The sequence below is a fragment of the Puma concolor genome, chromosome D3, assembly GCF_028749965.1.
Source record: "Puma concolor isolate L17-30 chromosome D3, mPumCon1.1.hap2, whole genome shotgun sequence".
Classification (NCBI taxonomy): domain Eukaryota; kingdom Metazoa; phylum Chordata; class Mammalia; order Carnivora; family Felidae; genus Puma; species Puma concolor.
Window position 1 is genome coordinate 46128408 of NC_141678.1, and position 22273 is coordinate 46150680.

Consider the following 22273-nt stretch of genomic DNA (forward strand, 5'->3'; position numbering starts at 1 on the left):
TTTGTGTGATCCCATATTAAAAGACACTAAGCTGTTCCCTCTTCTTTAGAAAAAAAATTTCTACCAGAAATGGCAAGAGTTTTATCAATGGTCTTGGAGACATTTTAAAATTCCAAACATCAAACCCTCACAGCATCTGTTGACAATGCTTTTACAAGTTCATCCTATACACAAAACAGGCTTAATTTTACTCGGTAAACTGACATTGCCAAAACTCCTTCTTGGTTCAATATCTTGGCAACAGGTCAAGAGAAATGTCAACATGTCATTGAAAAAAGAAAGACATTAGTCTGTGCTCCCAAGATCTGGCAAAACAGCCGGAGAGACAGCTAGTCAAAACTCAGAAAAATTCTTATCCTTTTAAGAGATCTTCATAAGGATAAATCCGTCAGAGGCTGAAACTTACCAGTAGATCTTCTCACCCCTTTTAAGAGCAACCCCTAGAGAGGAAACACAGTTCAGGATGGTGGTCTGTTACTACACAGGGAGATGTTGTTATGGAGACAGCTCTGAAGGCTCCCTGGCAATCCCAGTGTATAATTAAGGCTCCATCACAGAACAGCCAGCAGGGTGGTCTCCATGGGAACCAACAAACACACATTGTCACGGGCCTAGCAACTGTTCTGAATCAATGACTCTTTATATAGGTTTAAAAACATTGTGAATGGGGCATCAATTGCTTCCTTTGTTAGACAATGTCTGATTAAATATGTGTGAGAGACCCCGTTCTCATGCATGCTGAATTTCCAGTAGTGTCTAGAGTAGGCTGCCCACAGCTAAATTCACTTACCTAGAACTAGGAAATACAAATGATAAATTCACACTCAGGAAGTCACTGGTTAATTTGGTGAAAGAATTAAACCAGTGGTCGACAGTGCCAGGGAGGACTGGCACCCACTCTTCTATGGCTGTCTAAATATTATCCCATCCTCTCAGTACACTAGACATTATAATTATATTTGTTTACAGATGAACACACATCCAGAAGGTGGCAGACCTGGGACTCAAAGGTAGGTCAGAATGAAGTCCCGGTCCAGGCTTATATAACTCTATATAATAATGCTCTTTGTTTTCGTACCACATTATCATGCCCCAGCTACCCTCACAGACATGATCTCATATATTCTGCTTTTATCTTGAAACATTGGGGAGTTCAGTTCTAGAATTTTCTAATTTTGCAATATTTTCTTCCTTGATCTTTCTTTGTCTGCCTGCTCTACTTCTGCACCCACCACGCACTCCAGGTTTGAAGATTTACATGGGACCCTTTCTAGGAAGGTTTCCCCCATGTCTAGGAAGGTTTACCTGGACTGTGTGAGAAGCATTTTCCTAAGCAGCAAAGGGAAAGGAAGCCCATTACATAAGATTCTGACTGCCCAAACTCTAATAACAGCGGAAAACATCCCAATTAACTGCTTGTAGCATTTACACATAATCTTCTATGACAGAAGGCAGACTTGGGTGATAGGGATGGAAGGTGAGATTGCCGATTCCTACTTTATTCTGATGGGTTCTATTAAGGACTTTTTTGAGAGAGAGAGAGAGAGAGAGAAAGTACGAGTGCATGCACACATGTGTGCAAGCGGGGGTGGGAAAGGGCAGAGGGAGAAAGAGGGAGAGAATCTCAGGCAGGCTCCACACTCAGCTTGCAGCCCCACATGGGGCTTGATCTTGAGACTGTGAGATCATGACCCTAGCTAAAATCAAGAGTCAGATGTTACCGACCGGGCCACCCAGGTGCCCCTATTAAGGACTTTTAAAATCTGGTAAATGCTTTATTAAGTAGGTACTGATAATCAGTGATCAGGCTCCTGGCAAATCATCATTATATATAATCCTACAATTGAATGTACACATCATCAGCATTTAGCCTTAAATATTAGATTCATCAACACTGTCAGAGCTCACTCGAGTCATAACATTTCTAACATTTCTGAGCTACTTGATCAAAACCAAACAGTGAGGCTCTTTCCTTGTTCCCCTGAAACCCTAGTCCCATGCATCTCTTGGGAAAGCCTCCTTCCCATTTTTCACTGTCCTTCTACTGAGGCTCAGAAAAAGGGCTGTCTTCTCTAAAGCGAGCCCCCATTCCCCTTCTGTCTCCCACTGAAGTTCATTATTCTCCCTATTTCCCCTCATTCTTCAGCATCTCCAAATCTCTCTGTATACGGCGTCTTCTTTTCTAGTTTCAAATATGCCCAAGTCCTTCTTTCCTCAGAAAAGAAATTATCTTTGCTAGATCTGACTATCCCCCTGCCCACCACCAGTCACAATCTCCTTCCCGCATCTGTGTATTCTTGGATATTTATGATCTATCTTCCGCCCCCCTCCCACCTTGCCCTTATAAAACTTTTTCCTGCAAGACCAGTAATGTCCTTGGTCTAGGCTTATCCCAATCCAAATCTCTCTGACCTCTTGGCAGCATTTTGCTTTACTCCTTTAAACTCTTCCTTAGACTTCCCCACAGAGAACTTTCCCAGCTTTCTTTGGCTATCACTTCTCTCTCCTACACATTATTGATCTCTGGTATTGAAGTATCTCCCAAGAAAGGCTTAGCCCTCTGCTCTGCTCCACCCACATCCTCTTGCTCCTGCAGTGAGCTCATCTATTTCTTCACGTTCCTTTTTTTCTTTTTTTAGTGTTTTTTTTTTTACACTTATTCATTTTTGAGAGACAGAGACAGCGCACAAGCGGGGGAGGGGCAGAGAGAGAGGGAGACACAGAATCAGAAGCAGGCTCCAGGCTCTGAGCTGTCAGCACAGAGCCCGACACGGGGCTCGAACCCACGTACCGCGAGATCATAACCTGAGCCGAAGTCTGACACCCAACCGCCTGAGCCACCCAGGCGCCCCATTCACGTTCCTTTTTTAAAAACATCTTTGTTTATTTATTTATTTAGAGAGAGAGAGAGGGAGAGAGTGCACACGTATATGTGTGAGAAGGGGAGGGGCAGAGAGAGAGAGGAAGAGGGAGAATCCCAGGCAGGCTTCACTGTCAGAACAGAGCCCAGTGCGGGGGTCAGTCTCATGAACCTTGAGATCATGACCTGAGTGGAAATCAAGAGTCGGACACTTAACCGACTGGGCCACCCAGGCGCCCCTCTTGACGTTCTTGATTCCAACTCCACTGCTCTAGGCGGAGCCCAAACGGACACATGAAGCCCTGAGCTCTGCCCTCCCTTTCACCCCATGTGTCCAGCACAAAGCAGTTCCATTTAGATGCTCCCTCACCATACACATCTGTCTAAAATAGATTTCACCAGCTTCCCTCCCCAAAGATGTTCTTTCATAATCCCCCCACCCGTTTCTGTGATGCCATGGAAGTCTCATGTCTCAAGCCACAAACCTTGGGGTCATTTGTGAACCTCCCTATCGGCCACTCCCTGGACCCAAACAACTATCACACACTCCCTACTGCTCTAAAAGGATCTGGGTCTTTGTTATCTAATTCTTTGATCACATAACACTTATGTGATAGATTAAACAATCACAATTTCTTTTTCTTCAGACTGTCAGTCAAGTTGACCTTTCACCTTTATTGCCACCACTCACTACCTTGATTCACTTCTAATCCTTCTAAATGCTTGGAACTCATTTCCAACATGACTTGCCTTTAGACGGTCTCATTCAAAAGTTCACAGTGATCTCCAGGGCATGGCTTTTAGGGCTTCCTAACTGTCTCTTCCAGGCCCATTTCCACCCTCACACCCTCACACTCTCCTCCTCCTCTGGTCAAATTTATTTCCTCATGGTTCCCCACGTGCACGTCCTGCCTCGGGACCCCTGCCATTCATCCTGGAAGGCTGTCCTTCCATTTCCACTTCTCCCAGGCAACCTGGGCTTGCAGGGGCCAGTTCGGTCTCTCCACCACCTCAGCCCACTTGGAGCTTCCCTTTACCCAACTCCTGAAGTCAGTACTACCCCGCTTAGCAATGTACTGTAACAGTCTCACCCTGTCACTCTTATCTCCTCCTCTGGATTATAAGATGCACTCGGCAGGCCCTACACATATACTAACCCATTTTCCCCACCCCAGACTCCAAAGGTTTCCCCAATAAAGGCTGACTGGTAGAACCATGTCCAAAAAGAAGGCCATTCAAAGAGAGACCACATACCTTGATATCAGGCACTTTTAATACTACCCAAACTGAAAGAATCTAGTATACCATGAGGTCCCATGGAAATAGCAGTTGTTTCTGGTAGGCAGTAAATTATGACACATTGTCAGGGAAGGGACTGGGGGAGGCAAGCAAGGTACCTAGGGTGCAACATTTAAGGGGGCACTCATTGTTCTCAGGTGCCAACCCCACACTGCATGATGGCCCTCATCCCAGCCCTGTGCATGTGAAAAATGAGACTCTTAACATTCAAAATACAAACTAAACCAAATCAAGAGACACATAAAAGGCAAGCTATAGAAAAATCTTTCCCAGGGCCATAGAGAACAAACTAAGACTTGGTTTCCTGGTCTACCACTGAGTCAGGACAAAATGGCGGCAGCAACTATGGCATTAACTTAAAGGAAAAAAGCATTCTTATGGAAGCAGCTTTGAAATGGAGAGCAAAACCTGGATTCTAAGGGCCCTAGAGGGCCAGAGCTGCTGTCTGGGAATGAATCTTCTCTCCTGACTCATCCTCAACATAAACTCACTCTGGCCTCAGTTGCTTCTTCCCAGTGGAAGCTTAGAACACCAGTCAGTTTGAAGTTAACCCGGATGAGACAAGGCACTATTCAATCCGGAAAAAATTCTCACATGATAACTTAAATCTACTAGAGAAACCCATTAGCATACCACATCTTCCTTATATGTCTACACATTTCATTGCTTTCATCTTGAATTCATTCACTTTTTCCTGCATCAGTGCTTTACAAGTGGGAAGAGATTCCAAGATTTTATGAAGATGAAGTTAGATTTCACATGCCCAAATTTATCAAACTGAAGGGAGAAATAAAAAAAGTTGCTAAAAAGGTTGCTTTTTAGAAGGTTTCTTCTTTAAAAAATGTTTGTTTGTTTGTTTGTTTGTTTTGAGACAGAGAGAGAGCAGGGGAGGGGCAGAGAGAAGAGAAAGAGAATCCCAAGCAGGCTCCGTGCTGTCAGCACAGACGCTGACAAGGGAAGTGATCTCACAAATGATGAGCTCATGACCCGAGCCAAAATCAAGAGTTGGACATTTAATTGACTGAGCCACCCAGGTACCCTGAGAATGTTTCTTAAATTCACAGATAGAAAAACAAGAATAACAATGGTAACAATATAAAGTGACTTCAAAGGCCCTTTTTTTCCCATGCTGAGCATTCTCAGACCTAAAGAAGATACTAAGATAAGGACCAGAGAGAAGCATGGATACCTCAGAAGTGATGAAGTTCATGTGACAACTCCTTGGAAAATAGCAGAGAATGGATCCTTCTGGAGCAAGGAAGAAGGTGCCCTCAGCCTCTTCTGAATGACCTTCCTTTCTGAGTGTCTTTGAGTTTTTCCACAGAATCCAAATTCTCCTCTGGGGCCAACGGAACATCCTTCTGAGTCATTTTCCGAACATGCTGGCACTCACTAGAGTCACAATGACGTCATGGGGAAATGTTGTATTGCTAAGTACAATTATGTTGTATTTCAAATGTCAGCACATTCTGATGTGTAGGTGGTCCAAAGAATGGGAAAGTATTATGCCACTGAGGATAACAGAGCTTATTTTCAAACAGAAAAGAAAAAGGAGGAGGAGGGGAGGGAGAAAAAGAGAGACTACTGAAGCTAGAAGAGACCTTAGCGGCTCATCTAATCCAATCTTCAATATTTAAGGAGGATTAGCATTAAACCTTAGCAGCCAATTAAAAACCCTTATACTTTTGAATTAGCTACAGAGAAGGAAATGATGAACCTCACCTCCCCCCAAGTTTAAAAGAAAATGAAAAATTTAAATAGGTAAAAAGGAGGCTCATGAAAGTAGTGGCCAAACAGGCAAAGCCATACACAAGAAAAATATCCTTCCTAATACCAACAGACAATATTTAAGCACTATTCTTTGAGCACTTTGCAGCTTTCAGGGATGGTTTAATGCCATAAAATCCACCCACTATAAATGTAAAGTTCAACGATTTTTTTAAAGTGGGCTCCACGCCTAGCACAGAGCCCAATATGGTGCTTAAACTCATGACTCTGAGATCAAGACCTGAACTGATATCAAGAGTGGGAGGCTTATCTGACTGAGCTGCCCAGACGCCCCAAAAATTCAATGATTTTTTTAACTGTTTATTTTTATTTATTTTTCGAGAGAGTGAGTGTACACACGAGCAGGGGAGGGACAGAGACAGAGGGAGAGAGAGAGAATCCCAAGCAGGCTTCACACTCAGCACTGAGCCCAACATGGGGCTCGATATCACAACCATGTGAGATCACGACCTCCACCAAAATAAAGAGTCAGATGCTTAACCGACTGAGCCATCCAGGCACCCCCAAAATTCAATGATTTTTAATGAACACATTTAATAAATTAATTTAAATGATGGTGCAACCATCACCACAACCCAGTTTTAGAACATTTCTATGAACTAAAATAACTTCCTTGGGCCTATTTGTAGTCAATTTCTGCTCCAAGAAACCATCACTATGCTTTCTGTCTCCATAAATTTGCCTTTCTGGAAATTTCAATAAATGGAATCATACTCTATGTATTTTTTTGCACTGGCTTCTTTCACTTAGCATAACGTTTTTGAGATTCATCCATGTTGCAGCAATGAGGTAATAGTCCATTCCTGTTTATTGCCAAATAGTATTCCATTGTATGTGAACAGTACATCTCTTTTATACATTCACCAACTGATGGCCATTTAGATATTGTCCAGTTTGGGGCTATTATGAATAATGCTACTCTGAGCGTTCATGTTAAAGTCTTTTTGTTTTCATTTCTCTTGGGTAGAGTTCTAGGAACAGAATTGCTGAGCTATTTAGTCAGTTTATGCTTAGCATTTTAAGAAACTGGCAAAACAGTTTTCCAAAGTGGCTATACCATTTTACATTCCTACCAGTAATTTATGAGGGTCCCAGTTTATCCACATCCTCATCAGCTCTTGATATTGTCTATATTTTTTTTATTACAGCCATCTTAGTGAGTGGGTAGCGATATCTCATCATGATTTAATTTGCATTTCCCTAACGGCTAATGACATTGAATTCCTTTTTATGGACTTCATGAACCATTTATATATCTTCTTTGGTGAAATGTATGCCTATTCATATCTTTTTTTTTTAAGTTTTTATTTAAATTTCAGTTAGTTAACATACAGTGTAATATTGGTTTTAGGAGTACAACATAGTGAATCAATACTTCCATATCACCTGGTACTTATCACAAGTGCCCTTCTTAATCCCCATCACCTGTTTCACCCACCGCCCCCACCTTCGCCCTGGTCATCAGTGTGTTCTCTATAGTTAAGAGTCTGTTTCTTGGTTTGCCTCTCTCTTTCTTTATTTTTTCCTTTTTCTTGTTGGTTTTATTTCTTAAATTTCACATATGAGTGAAACCATGTTATCTGCCTTTCCCTGACTGATTTATTTCTCTTATTAGCATTACACTCTCTAGGTCCACCCACGTCATTGCCAAGTGGCAAAATACCATTCTTTTTATGACTGAGTAACATTCCATTATATAGATATTTATGTATTCACATCTTTCAACCATTTTTTGGTTGGGTTGTATGTAGTCTCACTGAAGAGAGTACAAAGAATTCTTTATATATTCTAGAAACAAGTCCTTAATCAGATACATAATTTGCAAATATTTTCTCCTAGGCTGTGGCTTTTCATTTTCTTAACAGTGTCTTTTGACCATTAATTTGAATTGCATACTATTTTAATTTAAATGAAGTCTAAGCCTGGGGCACCTGTGTGGCTCAGTCAGTTAAGTGTCCAACTCTTGATCTCAGCTCAGGTATTGATCTCAGTCAGGGTCATGGATTCAAGCTCTGCGCTGGGCCACACACTGGGTGTGAAGCCTATTTTTTAAAAAAATGAAGTCTAATTTATCAATTACTTTATGGCTTATGCTTTTGGTGTCATATCTGAGAACTCTTTGCTTAAACCAAGGTTGGTAAGATTTCTTCCCGCAGTTTATTCTAAGAGTTTTCCAGTTTTAGCTCCTATATTTAGGTGTACAATCCACGGTTGAGTTGATGATAAGAGAGAGGGTTTAAGTACTTTTTTTTTTTTTTTTTTTTTTTTTGCATACCTGGTTGTTCCAGCACCATTTGTTGAAAAGAAAATCCTTTCCCTGTTCAATTGCCTTGGCACTTTTATTGAAAGTCCATAGACCATAAATGCCTATCCAATGCCAATACCATAATGTCTTGATTATTCTAGCTTTATAAAATTCTAAAATCATGTAGTTTAAATTCCCCAACTTTCTTCTTCTTTTTAAAGTTTATTTATTTATTCTGAGAGAGAGAGCATGTGTGGGAGAGGGGCAGAGAGAGAGGAGGGGAGCAAGAATCCCAAGTAGGCTCTGCACTGTCAGCACAGAGACCCACCTAGGGCTTGAACTCACGAACCAAACCGTGAGATCATGATCAGAGCTGAAATCAAGAGTTGAATGCCCAACTGACTGAGCCACCCAGGTGCCCCTGTTTTTCTTCTTCTAAATTGTTTTGGCTATTGAATTTCCAAATAAACTTCAGGATCGGTCTGTGGATTTGTACAAAGTGTTTGCTGGGATTTTGACAGGGATTACATTATATCTATTGATCAACTTAGGAAGAATTTCCATCTTAACATTGAGTCTTTCCATTTGTTGAGATCTTAGATTTCTCTGAGACTTTACAGTTTTCAGTCTTGAACTGCTTTAAGTTCCTAAGTATATTTTTAATGCTATTATGAATGAAATTATTTTCTTAATTTCATTTTTATGAACATAACTGTTCATTATTAATACATAAAACTATGAATGATTTTTGTACATTGATCTTGTATCTGAGACCTTGATAAATCGTTTATTAGTTCAATTAATGTTTTTATAGATTTCTTAGGATTTTCTACATGTAGGATAAATGTCATCTGTGAATATAGACTATTTAATGTTTTCCTTTCTAATTTGGATGCTTTTTTTTTTTTTTTTTTTTTTTGGTCTTATTGCACTGCCTGATAGAAGTGGTGAGGCACAAACATTCTTGTACTGTTCCCAATCTTAGGGAGAAAGTATTCAGTCTTTCACCATTAAGCATGTTAACTATAGGTTTTTCACATGTGCTTTTTATCAGGTTGAGAAGATTCCCTTCTATTACTAGTTTGTTGAGAGTCTTTTTAAAAAAAATTTTTTTTAACGTTTATTCATTTTAAAAGACAGAGAGAGACACAGCATGAGTGGGGAAGGGGCAGAGAGAGGGAGACACAGAATCTGAAACAGGCTCTGGGCTCTGAGCTGTCAGCACAGACCCTGATGCGGGGCTCGAACTCATGGACTGCAAGATCCTGACCTGAGTTGAAGTCAGAGCTCAACCGACTGAGCCACCCAGGTGCCCCAAGAGTCTTTTTTAATCATGAATGGATGTTGGGTTTTTGTCAAATCATTTTTCTGCACCTACTGACACGGCTCCTTTTTTATTCTTTATTCTATAAATATAATGTATTATAGTACTTTCCATTTGTTAAACCAACTTTGCATTGCTGATAAATCTCACTTGATTATGGTATAAAATTCTTTTTCTATGTTGCCAGATTCGGTTTGCTACTGTTGTGTTAAAGATCTGTATTCATGGAGAATATTGGTCTATAATTTTCTTATGATTTTACTTAGTCCGGCTTTAGTATCAGAGCAACTCATAGAATAAATTGGGAGTTATTCTCTTCCCTCTGCTCTCTAAGAGAACTTGTAAAGAAAAAAATATTTCATTTAAAAATATTTGATAGAATTCATCAGTAAAGCCCATTGGACCTTAGCTTTTCTTTGGGTAAAGATGTTTAATCACTACTTACATAATTTACTTGTTATGAGTTTATTCAGATTTTCTATTTATTCTTGAGTCAATTTTCCTGGTTTGTATGTTTCTGGGAATTTGTCCATTTCCTCTAAATTGTCTACTTTGCTGGTATAATATGAATAAAGTTATTCATAATATATAATCCTTTTAGTTTATATAGCATCAGTGGTAATGTCCCTGATTTCATTTCTAATTTTGATAAGTTGTATCTTCTTTCTTATTTTCTTAGTTAGTCTAGCTAGAAAATAAATAATTCTCCCGTGTGATTCTTTGCCTCATGGGCTATTTTGAAGTATGTTATTTAATTTCCAAATAAATGTTTTTTTCTAGATTTTTTTTTTCTGTTGTAAATTTATTTTTTTTTCTTTTTTTTTTTAATTTGAGAGAGAAAGAGAAAGTGTGAGTTGGGGAGAGGGCGGAAAGGGAGAAAGAGAGACAGAGAGAGAGAGAGAGAGAATCTTAAGCAAGCTTCATGCTCAGCACAGAGCCTGAAGCAGGGCTGGATCCCACAACACCAGGTTCATGACCGGAGCCAAAATCAAGAGTCAGATGCTCAACAAACTGAGCCACCCAGGTGCCCTGTTGTACATTTCTAATTTAGCTCTGCTGTGGCCAGAGAACATATGTTAAATGATTTTGATCTTTTCAAATTTACTAAGACTTGTTTTGTGACACAGTATAACACTTATCCTGAAGAATGTTCCATGTATGTTTGAAAAGAATGTGTTTTCTGCAGTCAATGGATAGAGTGTCATATGTCAGTTATGACAAGTTGGTTGACAGTATTGTTCAAGTCATCTGTACCTTCTATACTCTTACTTTTCTTCTGGAACTCTTATATATGTTAATATGCTTGATGTTGTCCCACAGGTTTCTGAGCCTCTGTCCATATTTCTTCAATTATTAAACAATCTTTGTTCTTTAGATTGAACAATTTCTTTCGCTCCACCTTTCAGTTCACTTAGTTTTCCTTCTGCCCTTCAAGTCTGTTATTGAGTACCTCTAGAGGATTGTTCATTTCATTTATTATACTTCTCAACTCCAGAATTTCCACCTGGTTCTCTTTTTTTTTTAATCATCTCTCTTTATTTTTTTTTTAATTTTTTTTTTAATTTTTTTTTTCAACGTTTTTATTTATTTTTGGGACAGAGAGAGACAGAGCATGAACGGGGGAGGGGCAGAGAGAGAGGGAGACACAGAATCAGAAACAGGCTCCAGGCTCTGAGCCATCAGCCCAGAGCCTGACGCGGGGCTCGAACTCACGGACCGCGAGATCGTGACCTGGCTGAAGCCGGACGCTTAACCGACTGCGCCACCCAGGCGCCCCTCTTTCAATTCTTTAAATATGGTTTCCTTTAGATCTCTAAGCATATTTAAATAGCTGCTTTGCAGTCTTTTTCTGCTAAGTCCTATATCTGAGGACAGACACTCAGACACAGTTCCCATTAACTGCTTTTTTCCTGTGTATGGATCACGCTTTCTTGTTTCTTTGAATGCCCCTAAATTTTTTGTTAAATATTGGACATTTCAGATAACATACGGTAGCAACTTTGGATTCTGACTTTTCCCCAGAGCATTGTTGTTTTGCTTATATAGTAATTTGCCTGGACTAAGTCAATGAAATCAGTCTCCCATATACGGTACAGCTGCTGATGTCCTTAATTTCTTTTCTTGTTTTTATTTTTAAGCTTTTTCTGGCTTTCTAGAAGCCATCCACATGTCTGCATAGCTTAGTGTTCTAGCAAAGACTAGTCAGAGGTTTTGCTCAAACACCTTCAGCCAGAAAGTCTTCTCTCTCCTTCTGACTGTGTGTGGGCTGGGGAGTACATTCAAACTTCAGGCTGAAGTTTTTCATGTCTGCCCCAGCTTTTACTTTCTACTGGCTCTCTCCCATCTCCTCTGTGCGTGCACGCAGGCTCTGCTGGCCAGGGACATGTGGGTGTTTTGGGCACACTCCATCTCTGCTACTCGTGCACACAGACTCCGGTCAACCTGGGACACACGAAGAGCTGTCAAGCCCCTGATGGCTGTCTCACCTCCCCGAACTACCTACTAGTCCCCAGCTAGACCACTGGTCCATTGCTTGCCCCAAAGAGGACTGTAAACTCAAGATAGTGGAGATACTAGCTCTTCTTACTGATTTACCACTGACATGGCCACTTTAGCTAAAAATACTCCAAATAGAATATTCTGGAAGTGGCAGCAAGGCTGCTGGTTTTCACAGCCTACCCTGCTCTGGTTGAAATAACACACTGACAGAGCTGGGGAGGAGGGAATGGGAGCAACCTGAGGTACGAACGCCACAGGCTCACGCTATTCCTACCCAAAGTTTAGCAGTTTTCGTGAACAAATGCTTGCTTCCCAGTTTGTTGCATGCCTTTGGTCAATTTTTAGAGAGCTGAAATGGATATTTTTGACAATCTTTTCCCAGCTTTCCAGTTACTTTTTGTGAGGAGGATCTGTCAACCTCTTCATTCTGTCATGCAAGAAGTCAGTATCTCAGTCACTCTTCACATTTTGCTATAATTAGAATTATTAATGCTGTTAAAAGGAAGAACTATACAGGTGAAAATATTACCATGAAATGTTGTTTTCAAAGAAAATGTTTCTTTTTGTTTTCTGGCAGAAAAAATCAACAAACATAAAGACGAGTGAAGATCTAAGCTTAAATGAGGATTTCGAGATTAAGTTAAAAAATCTCATTTGTCAGGGGCACCTGGGTGGCTCAGTTGGTTAAGTGTCTGACTTTGGCTCAGGTCATGATCTCAAGGCTCATGAGTTCGAGCCCCGAGTTGGGCTCTGTGCTCACAACTCAGAGCCTGGAGCCTGCTTCAGATTCTGTTTCCAGCTCTCTGCCCCTCCCTCCCTCCCTCCCTTTCTCTCTCTCTCTCTCTCTCAAATATAAATAAACATTTAAAAATTTAAAAAAAGAGAGATCTCATTTCTTAGAAGCAACACCTAGGGCCCTACGACTTGACTCCTTCACAGACATGAGAGAAATGAATGACATACTCCACAGGAAAAAGTTAGTCCCAAAGCATCTCAGTCACGACTGAGCATCCCCCAGCTGCTTTTCCTGTTTCTTATTTTCCCACTTCTCTATCATAGGCCTCAACCATGGTCATCAGATATGCAACGGACATTCCTAGAATAGTCTGTTGTTTGCAGTCTGGATACCGTCACAGCCCCATTCCTGCCCTGTGCATCCAGGAATCCAGTCTCGTAGAACTGGAGAAGACTTAGAGATTTTTGGGGGCAAAACCTTTCACGCTGAGATGGGGAAATTAAGGCTTAGGGGAGGTAAGGGGATTATCCTTTCCAGGAGTGTGATAAAGATTATGTCATGCTGATAAAAATAGTCAGAGGACCTCAGAAACCGTTACTGGAATGAGTGAGTTATCAAGTTCAGGGCCAATGACTGGGAATGGTTTCAGGAAGATCAAACACATGCTCCAAGAACACTGGACATGAAGGCTCCTGAGGTTGATTTTTCCCACTCCTTCCCTCTTTCTTACCTTAGCAAAGAAAATCCAGGCTGCACACTGCCCTGGGGCCATAAGGCTTTTTAGCTTCACTGTGCTGAGCACGAGAAGGAATCCTAAAATTCCACTGGAAGGAGAAAATATTCTCTTGTTAGTGAGGCTTGTCTTCCTTGAGCCAATAGCTATTTTCTGTTACATTTTACCAGCTAGTTTCTAATTATTACACAACCTCTATCTCATCTGTGCTTTCTAGTGATCTCTGGATAAAAATATCAAATATTTAAAAACCCACGAAGCTCTAATTTTATGAGGAGCTATGATAAAAGTGTTTCACTGGGTGGGGGGCAGGAAGGGAAGGAGTATAGAAACTTGGGAAATCTCTGGCTAAATCATGAAAGAAAAAAAAATGTGGAGGACAATACCTCCTGCTCCCTCCCATACTATTTCTAGAGCTTGGTGCTTGCCAAGGTAGAGCTTCAATTTTTTTTTTCAAGCAGAACAAACGGCCAGAAAAAGACTTCCAAAGTGAAACTCACCATATGGGGACAGAGGGTCTGGACCAGCTCCTGGGTTCAAGGTAAGAATCTAAAGGGGAAGACTGGCTCCAGTAGCAGAAGCCCGCCCCCCCCCCCCAACCCAGGCTGAGCTACACAGAAGCTATGCTTTGGGAATGATGCCTAAGCCCATCTGTGTGACCTGAAAGACCACACCCCATGGGAGCCCTAGAGGTCTAGAGCATCCAGACCTTGGCCTAGCAGTGGACACGTAATTAGTGGCCTACGCTGGAATCCATTTTTAAAAATTTTTTTAAAAATGTTTTATTTTTGAGAGAGACAGACAGAGACAGAGACAGAGACAGAGCATGAGCGCGGGAGGGGCAGAGAGAGAGAGGGAGACACAGAATCCAAAGTAGGCTCCAGGCTCTGAGCTGTCAGTACAGAGCTTGACGCAGGGCTCGATCCCATGAACTGTGAGATCATGACCTCAGCTGAAGTTGGAAGCTTAACCAACTGAGCCACCCAGGCACCCGCACTGGAATCCATTTTTGAAAACATCACTGTGTGGCCAAGGACAAAGCAAAGGGCACTCCAAAACAGAATGGTCACTCTTCCTTGCATTCAGAGGCAGGGCAATCGGAGATGAGAGACTCCACGATCAAGGCTGACTTCCTGTAACTGTATCAAGTGGGCGCTTGAGTGTGACTTTTATTGGAAAATGAAAAGCAAGAGCTAGGACCGCAGTGGTACCCCAAACCAGAGAGGCAGGTCATACAAACTGTAGCTCTAGGCCCTCAGGTGACACCCTGCCATCTCACCTTTATTATAGGCACTGGTGTGTGGCTCCAACATAGACCAGGGGCTCTGAGAGGGCAGGGACCAACCTTGGGCTACTCTGATTTCCCCAACAGAGCCAAACATGGTGCCTTGGTCATTGTAGGTATTCCAAAAATATTTGATGGGTTTACTTAGAATCAGGCTGGATTGAATTAAACACCGATAAGGCCAAATTTCACAGAAACGTGTGCCTTTGCTTCATTAGATTAGATTAGTTTACAGCCGCATCCCTGGGGCAGGACCAAGGACAGGGATGAAGGTTCCCTTGTGTATATTTCAGCCTGTTGGCCGCTGATAACCTGCAAAGTTTGTTCAAATTTGAATCTGCAGTCGCGAGAGGCTGGGCAGCTATGGATGAAGACAGGCAGTCATTCATACCCGAAAGGCAAGGTGGGTAAGCAGCCGGCTGGAAATTGAGTGACCTGGGCTGTGCCCACTGACCCTCATAACCTTGACCAAATCCCCCTGCTCCTCCTTTTTTTCTTGCCTCAGGTTCTGTGTTGTTAAAGCAGGAATAAGCATAGTGGCCCTTATCCTACCTTATGGAAATCAGAGACTTTCAGAATAGGAAGCCTATTCTGTGTTCACCACAGTATGGAGTGCCTGGGTGGTTCAGTCAGTTGAGGGACCGAGTCTTGATTTTGGTTCAGGTCACGATCCCAGGGCCATGGTATCAAGCCCCCGCATTGGGTTCCACACCGAGCATAGAGCCTGCTTAAGATTCTCGCTTTCACTTTCTCTCTCTCTCCCTCTTTCCCTCTGCTCCTCTCCCCTTCTCCCCCACTTGCACATTTGCTCTCTCTCTCTAAAATATGAAAAAAAATTAATAAGGGTCCTCCACAGTTCTTCAAACTTCACCATGAAGATACGTTCTTGACTCAAGAGACAGAAGAGATGCTGCAGGTGCCCACGGCCACCGCGAGGTTGGGAGTGGAAAGTGGGGCGGCTAACGCTCCAGGGCTCCTCCTGGTGGCGTCCACCCCCTACTCCAGGGATGTAACAACTTCGCACGTGCCTGTGCTGTCTCCCACACGCCCTCCCCTCTGACGCTCCCTTCTCTCCACTTCCAGCCAGAGGAAGGGCATGATGCCACATCCCCTTGCCCCTCGGCACACACTCTGCTAGAGCAGAGCCACTCGGGTCTGTGCCCGACACACGTGGGAAAGCATCCATGATTCCTTCCCATCCCTTGCCTGGTATGCCTGTGCATCATTTCTAAATTACTCATGGGTCCCTCTCTTTCTCCTTCCACACTCAGCTCTCTACCCCTCCCTGTGGAGGCAGATCTGAAAAGCAACAGGAGGATCCTAGAAGTAAAAGAGCTCGGGCTCCCCGTCCATGTGTCTCTGGGTCATGGCTACCACTGTCCCCTCGGGCCTCCGTGACTCCTTCTGGGCTCCCGCAGGGCCTCTGAAGGTGACAACTCTTAGTCTGAGATACGGTCATGGAGGAATCATGTGATGACATGGAGGAAACTGACACATTTTTAAAAGAGGTCAAGCTTTGTCCTGAAGCCAGGGGGATAGAATGTAATAGAGTTACATCAATTCACACAAAGACTTCCAAATCTTTTAAGTATAAAACCCTGATTTTTCATGCTGGTTACAAGGAAGTTGCAGATTAAAAGGGGCAGAAATGGAGCTAGAACATCACCCCACAAGGCCAGCAGCAATGGGCTGCGAACTGTGCTGCTCTGTTCCAAGTAACCAAACAACGGATGCCCTTCCCTCTGCACTGTGTTTGCCGGTCCTGCCAAATAACCAGACCCAAAGGGAACAAGTGCACAGACCCCAAAGCAGCACTAACACTCATGTCACCCAGTCCTAGCTAACAGGCAGCCGACAAGTCCCGACCACATCAATAGGGATGGAGAAGATGACTCCTGTCAGTGTTTTCCTGAAACTTAGCTGCAGATGATAAATGAATCATTCTGAGGCTCAGATGCAAAACCAAACTGTACAACATTGGTACGTTTTGTCCTAACACACCTCGAAGTCAGAAATAGTAGCGAGCCACACAACCAGCTTTTTGACTCTGAAGAATCACTGCCTCACAAGGCACACTCTTTTATGCATGGGAATAAGTGGTCTGGCTTGGCAACTGCTCATGGTCTGTTGACATTTTATTTATAGTCAAGCTGAGCAGATAATAATAATGGCCATCATTTCCTGGGCCAGGCACGATGCTTAGGGTTTACGCATCTTATTTAATATACACAAGCACCCATTGGTGGTATTATCTTTCCATTTTACAGATGAGGAAACTAAACTGATGCTTGGGGGAACTAGGGTGGCTTGCTCAAAGAGCAAACCAATCAGCAAGCAGCAAGGCTGGAATTCAGCCCAACACTGGACTTCCCACCATATCAGAACACACGCCATGAGACTGTCCATTTCTCAGCACAATAAAGTCAAGCGAAGTGGGGATCATGGCAGGAAAGAGGGGACAGGGTGAGTATGAACTCCAACTATATGTATCCATCCCTATTGGTCTGAGGAGCTCCCACAGCCAAGTATTAAGGGTCACTTTGCTGTCTAGATGTCTCCTAGTCCCTGGTTTCCATAACCTGTTTCTCAGGGTCTTAGGATTCAGTCAAGGCTTTTTAGAGATTGTCCTCTAGGGAAAAGGCAGGGACCAAGGAGGTAGCTGAATGGGTGCAATTCTGGACGCAAGTCTTCCCTTGAATGGAATCTGATTCATCATTTTATACACTCAAGTTCTGTTTAAGAATTGCTAGTGGAAGGGGCTCAGTTGGTTAAACATCTGACTCTTGGTTTTGGCTCGGGTCATGATCTCAATTCGTGGGGCTCAAGCCCATGTCTTGGGATTCTCTGTCTCCCTCTATCTCTGCCCCTCCTCTCCTGTGCTTGCTCTCTCTCTCTCTCAAAATAAATAAATAAACATTAAAAAAAATTGCTTGTGGAGGGAAAAACACTGGGGGAAGCTTGGGTCTTCTGCAAGCTTGAAAACCACTGTCCTGGCCAAGGAACTTCTGCAGGACATGGTACCCCCAGACCCACACTGGCCCTGAGCACCTGGTGATGCTCATGACAACCCGAGGATGTCCGATGCTCATGACCGAGGATGTCATGATGGCCGAGGGAGCTGATTCCAGACCTGCACAGCCACCACTTTCTTCTGCCCCTCATTTGGGTAACTGGCAGTGACCCTGGACTTGACAAAGACAGCAAGCAGTACACACACAGACAAATTAATAGTGCTAGGGGCTTTCTGAGTTAAGCTCACCTGGCACAGCAGCTTCCATGGAACCTGTAGAAATACAGGAACGGAAAGTCCGGGACACTGAAGAGATCACCTGAGGAGCAGAGCAAGGGTAAGACAATGACACATATGCCCCCCTGCCCCCAGCTGTCCTGGAAAACGCAAGGCAAGGGTCTTTAGCACAGCAGCCATCTGAGCACTGAGCTGCATGGCACTGAATTCACTCTGGCATTCCCAGGGTTTCTAGGTTAGTGGCATTGTCTTAAAATAATAGTGTGATGCTGGGGCGCCTGGGTGGCTCAGTTGGTTGAGCGTCCGACTTCGGCTCAGGTCATGATCTCATGGCTCATCGATTTGAGCCCCACATTGGGCTCTGTGCTGACAGTTCAGAAGCCTGGAGCCTTTCCAATTTTGTGTCTCCCTCTCTCTCTCTACCTCTCCCCGGCTCATGCTCTGTCTCTCTCTGTCTCCCAAAAATAAATAAACATTAAAAAAAATGTTTAAAAAAAAATAATAGTAGGATGCCCATAATGCCTATTTAGCGAGAGTCCGTCCTGTGCAGGGCACTATGCTAAAAGCTCTATGTACGACACCTCTTTCAGTCCTTGTAACTACTGCGCGGTGGTTTTATCACCCCCATTTAACTGGTGCTCAGAGAAGTTAAGGGGTTTGTCTAGGATTACACAACTCTTGAACTGTGAAGCCAGAATGTACACCCCAGTCACTCCAAACCCTACAATCTTTCCTTGTCACCAGGCGGCCATCCTGGCCCAAGACAGAGTATAGGACAAAAAGAAACTTTTTTTTTTCCTTAAAGATTGTTCTATTCTTTCCTGCTTTATGTCTAAAAAAAGACTGAATGCATGCCTCTGACATCTTTTTCTCATTTTGTGTTTAATTACCGCACAAACGGCACAGGGGCCAGACCGACCATGCTTACTCATTTGGGTGTAAGGTCCAAAGGGTACATTTATTTCTAATGAAGTAAGTCCATTCTTCTAGTTCCATTTGGTGCAAGAGGAAATAATCACACATATTGGCTGCTTCCCTCTCTGGAATTTGAACTTGGTCACAAACAAGAAGTCAGGAGATTGAAAAAGCAAAAAGCCTTCCAAAAATGTCCAGAGGAAAGGAATTAAGCATTTCCACAGCAGATAGCTTAATCCTTCCAAATCTGGAATTTCTGAGACTCTGCAGGAGCCGGACCTTCCAGACCCCCGGGCTTCGGTCTGTCTCTCTGGATCTGGATGGACTGGAGCAAGAAAGGCTGGTCTTCCTCAGGATTCACTGTATGTTAGGTGTGCAGTGCAACATACGAGCAGGAATGCCTTCGTCTCTGAACTTACTAATCAAGAGTTTCAGAACAAGACACACTGGGCTGCTATACTTCCTCAGAGACCTAACTGATTTCAAATAATTCAACCACCTTTTGGCAAGGAAAATGCTGAATTCCAGTGCCCTAGAGGGCTTTTAGCACGACGATTCTTTTGTTTCGTTTGTGCGTATGTGTGAGTTCTTAGCCACGACAGGGTGGGTCTCTTGGGACCTGGTTTTTGTGCAGCCCGACCATAGGTTCAGAGCTCTCGCTTTCTTGCTGCCACGACTCCCCTGAGCGCTTCTCTCATCTATGTGGACCTGCACGGGTGGAGGGGCTTTGCACACAACACCATCGGGCTCAGACATCTAGTGCGTGAAATACACGGTATCTGTGGAAGTGCCTTTCCACACAGAGGCGACAGCGAGGTAACCTAGGCACCCCAGCCCCAGAGCCCCCTGTTCGGTCGGGTGAGGCGACAGTCCATGCAGGCTTTGTGCTGTCTCTCTGGCAGCTGTGGTTCTTGGCCCTGTTCCCACTTCCCTTCCGGTTTCAGAGAAACTGCAGTGCAGTCAGCGTGATGATGAGGAGGGGCAGAGAGGAGATCAACTAAGTGCAGGACCTCAATATTCTTCTGGCGCCGCCTCCTCTCTGCACCCAGGCTGTCCTCAGAAATGCTCCAGGGACATGAATGAGATTCACGGAGCATTGGCAGCCTTTCCGGCCCAGCACAGGCTGCCGAGGGGCTCTAACGAGCAGTGGAGTGCTGAGAGGTAGACTGGAAAGGAGGAAGGCAAAGGAAAAATCATAGTCCTAGGAAATTTACCAGTCACATGATAACCTTCACCCAAATCCTAAAAACTGATTCGATAAATTATTGAGAGAGAGAACAGCTTATTTTTGAGCCATTTCTATGACCTCCATATATTTCTCACACAGTACTAGTTGACCATGCCTGTCTCTCCTTTTGTAACCATCAAGTCCTTGCGAGGTGGGACCATACCTTACCCAAATCCACTGTGTTAGGATCAACCCATAATAAGCACTACTGAACCGAAAGTATCCAAAACACCTAAACTCCTCTTGCTTCCCCTGCAGAGAATGTTCCACTTTCCAGTTGGCTATGCTGGTCTTTAATTTCAAATTTGCCCCACATGCTTCCCCTCTGATGCCTTCAGCCTGCCTTGTCTTTTCCTAGAGTTCTTGAACAAAGAGTGTACGTGCCTACCTCTAAAGAGCAAAGGTTAATGACCACATGACAAATGGCCCTGAAAATGAGGCAGTGTGTGGCTGGCTGGCCCAACCTCAGTAGAATGAAATTCAGGGACCTAAAAAATTGGTAAAGATGCTCAAAAGACCACTCCTGCACCAGCGATTGTGAACTGCACAATTTAAGCACAGATTAAGTAGTTCAACAGTCGTAAACATAGTTTGTGGCAACAATATGCAGCTTAGGCAATAAAGTTCTAACTGAGCCCTCACTTTTAAGTTTTTATTTAAATTCCAGCTGACATACAATGTAATACTAGTTTCAGGTGTACAAGATAGTGATTGAACACTTCCGTACAATGCCTGGGGCTCATCACAATATGAACCTTCATTTTTATGCTCCAGTTAAAATCTGCTGACTTTCTGAGTGAGGGAATGAATCCGAATTCTCTGAAGACTACAGAACATGAAACTGCCATGGTGAAAAGTGTGGCCCAATCTTACCACACTCAAGACTTACTGATATTTGAACATCAAGGCAACTTCCTCTCCCCACATCGTAGCCCTTGGAACTGGCAAGAAAATGGAAGGTCAGCTCCAAGAAGTAATTAGTGCTACTTGCTCTCATCTCACACGTGAGCAAGAGGCACACCAGGTAACAAGGTCATTTCTGGGTCAGATTCCTGTGGTTCTCTCTCTGTTTTGGGTCCTTGAAATTCTCTCCCTTTGAACACACAACAGAGGGGCTCAGTACAAATATGAAATGCACACTTTCAAGCAAAGGAAGAACTTCTCTTCTCTACTAGTGCTTAAAATGGTCCAAGGGGAAGCAAGGTTCCAAGATTCTGGAAGCCTCTGCATGAATCATGAGGTTGAAAGATTAGAGGGGGAGGTGGATTTCATTCACCAAGAAGCAAACCCAGTGTCCAAAGGGGGAAAAGTGGCAGGGCCAGAACTCAAGAGACCTACCCAATCCCTACCACCATGTCCCGAGTACTACAAAAGTGTGTCCCAAAGCCCCATCCTATGCATCTAAAAAACCGCTTATCTTTCTAGTCACTCGGGAATGAGTGAGAAGGGTAGCTCATTCAAAAGCACTAGCAAGAGACCACAAAGACTAGCTAAAATAAGGCTGACAACACCAAATGTTAGTGAAGATGTGGAGCAACTGGAACTCTCAGACATTGCTGAGCAGAGGTGTAAAATGGTATAAACACTTTAGAAAACTGGCACTTTCTTGAAAAGTTAAAATTACATCAACTCTAAGACACAGAATTCAAAGTATTTATCCAAAAGACAAGAAGAGACAAAAAGTCCTGTATAAGAATGTTCATGAGCACCAAAAACCAGAAAATACCTAGGAATAAACATAACCAAGGAGGTGAAAAATCTATACACTGAAAACTACAGAAAGCTTATGAAAGAAATTGAAGAAGACACAAAAAAACTGGAAAAATATTCCATGCTCTTGGATAGGAAGAATAAATATTGTTAAAATGTCAATACTACCCAAAGCAACCTACATATTCAATGCAATCCCTATCAAAATAGCACCAGTATTCTTCACAGAGCTAGAACAAACAATACTAAAATTTGTATGGAACCAGAAAAGACCCCAAGTAGCCAAAGCAATCTTGAAAAAGAAAACCAAAGCTGGAGGCATCACAATCCTGGATGTCAAAGCTGTATCACAAAGCTGAAATCATCAAGACAGTATGGTACTGGCACAAAAACACTCAGATCAA

The 22273-nt window shown here is 43.0% G+C and overlaps 1 protein-coding gene across 4 annotated transcripts in view; it reads right to left on the reverse strand.

Annotated features, from left to right (window-relative positions):
• Positions 1 to 22273, reverse strand: part of SLC35D4 (solute carrier family 35 member D4) — a 144348-nt gene that overhangs the window by 48001 nt on the left and 74074 nt on the right. For all 4 annotated transcript variants that reach the window (XM_086682616.1, XM_086682614.1, XM_025931357.2 and 1 more), the window contains exons 12-13: positions 18029 to 18098; positions 13482 to 13575 (exon numbers count right to left, since the gene is read on the reverse strand). In XM_086682616.1, the coding sequence (XP_086538742.1) occupies positions 13482 to 13575; positions 18029 to 18098 (164 nt within the window). The remainder of the gene's footprint in view (positions 1 to 13481; positions 13576 to 18028; positions 18099 to 22273) is intronic.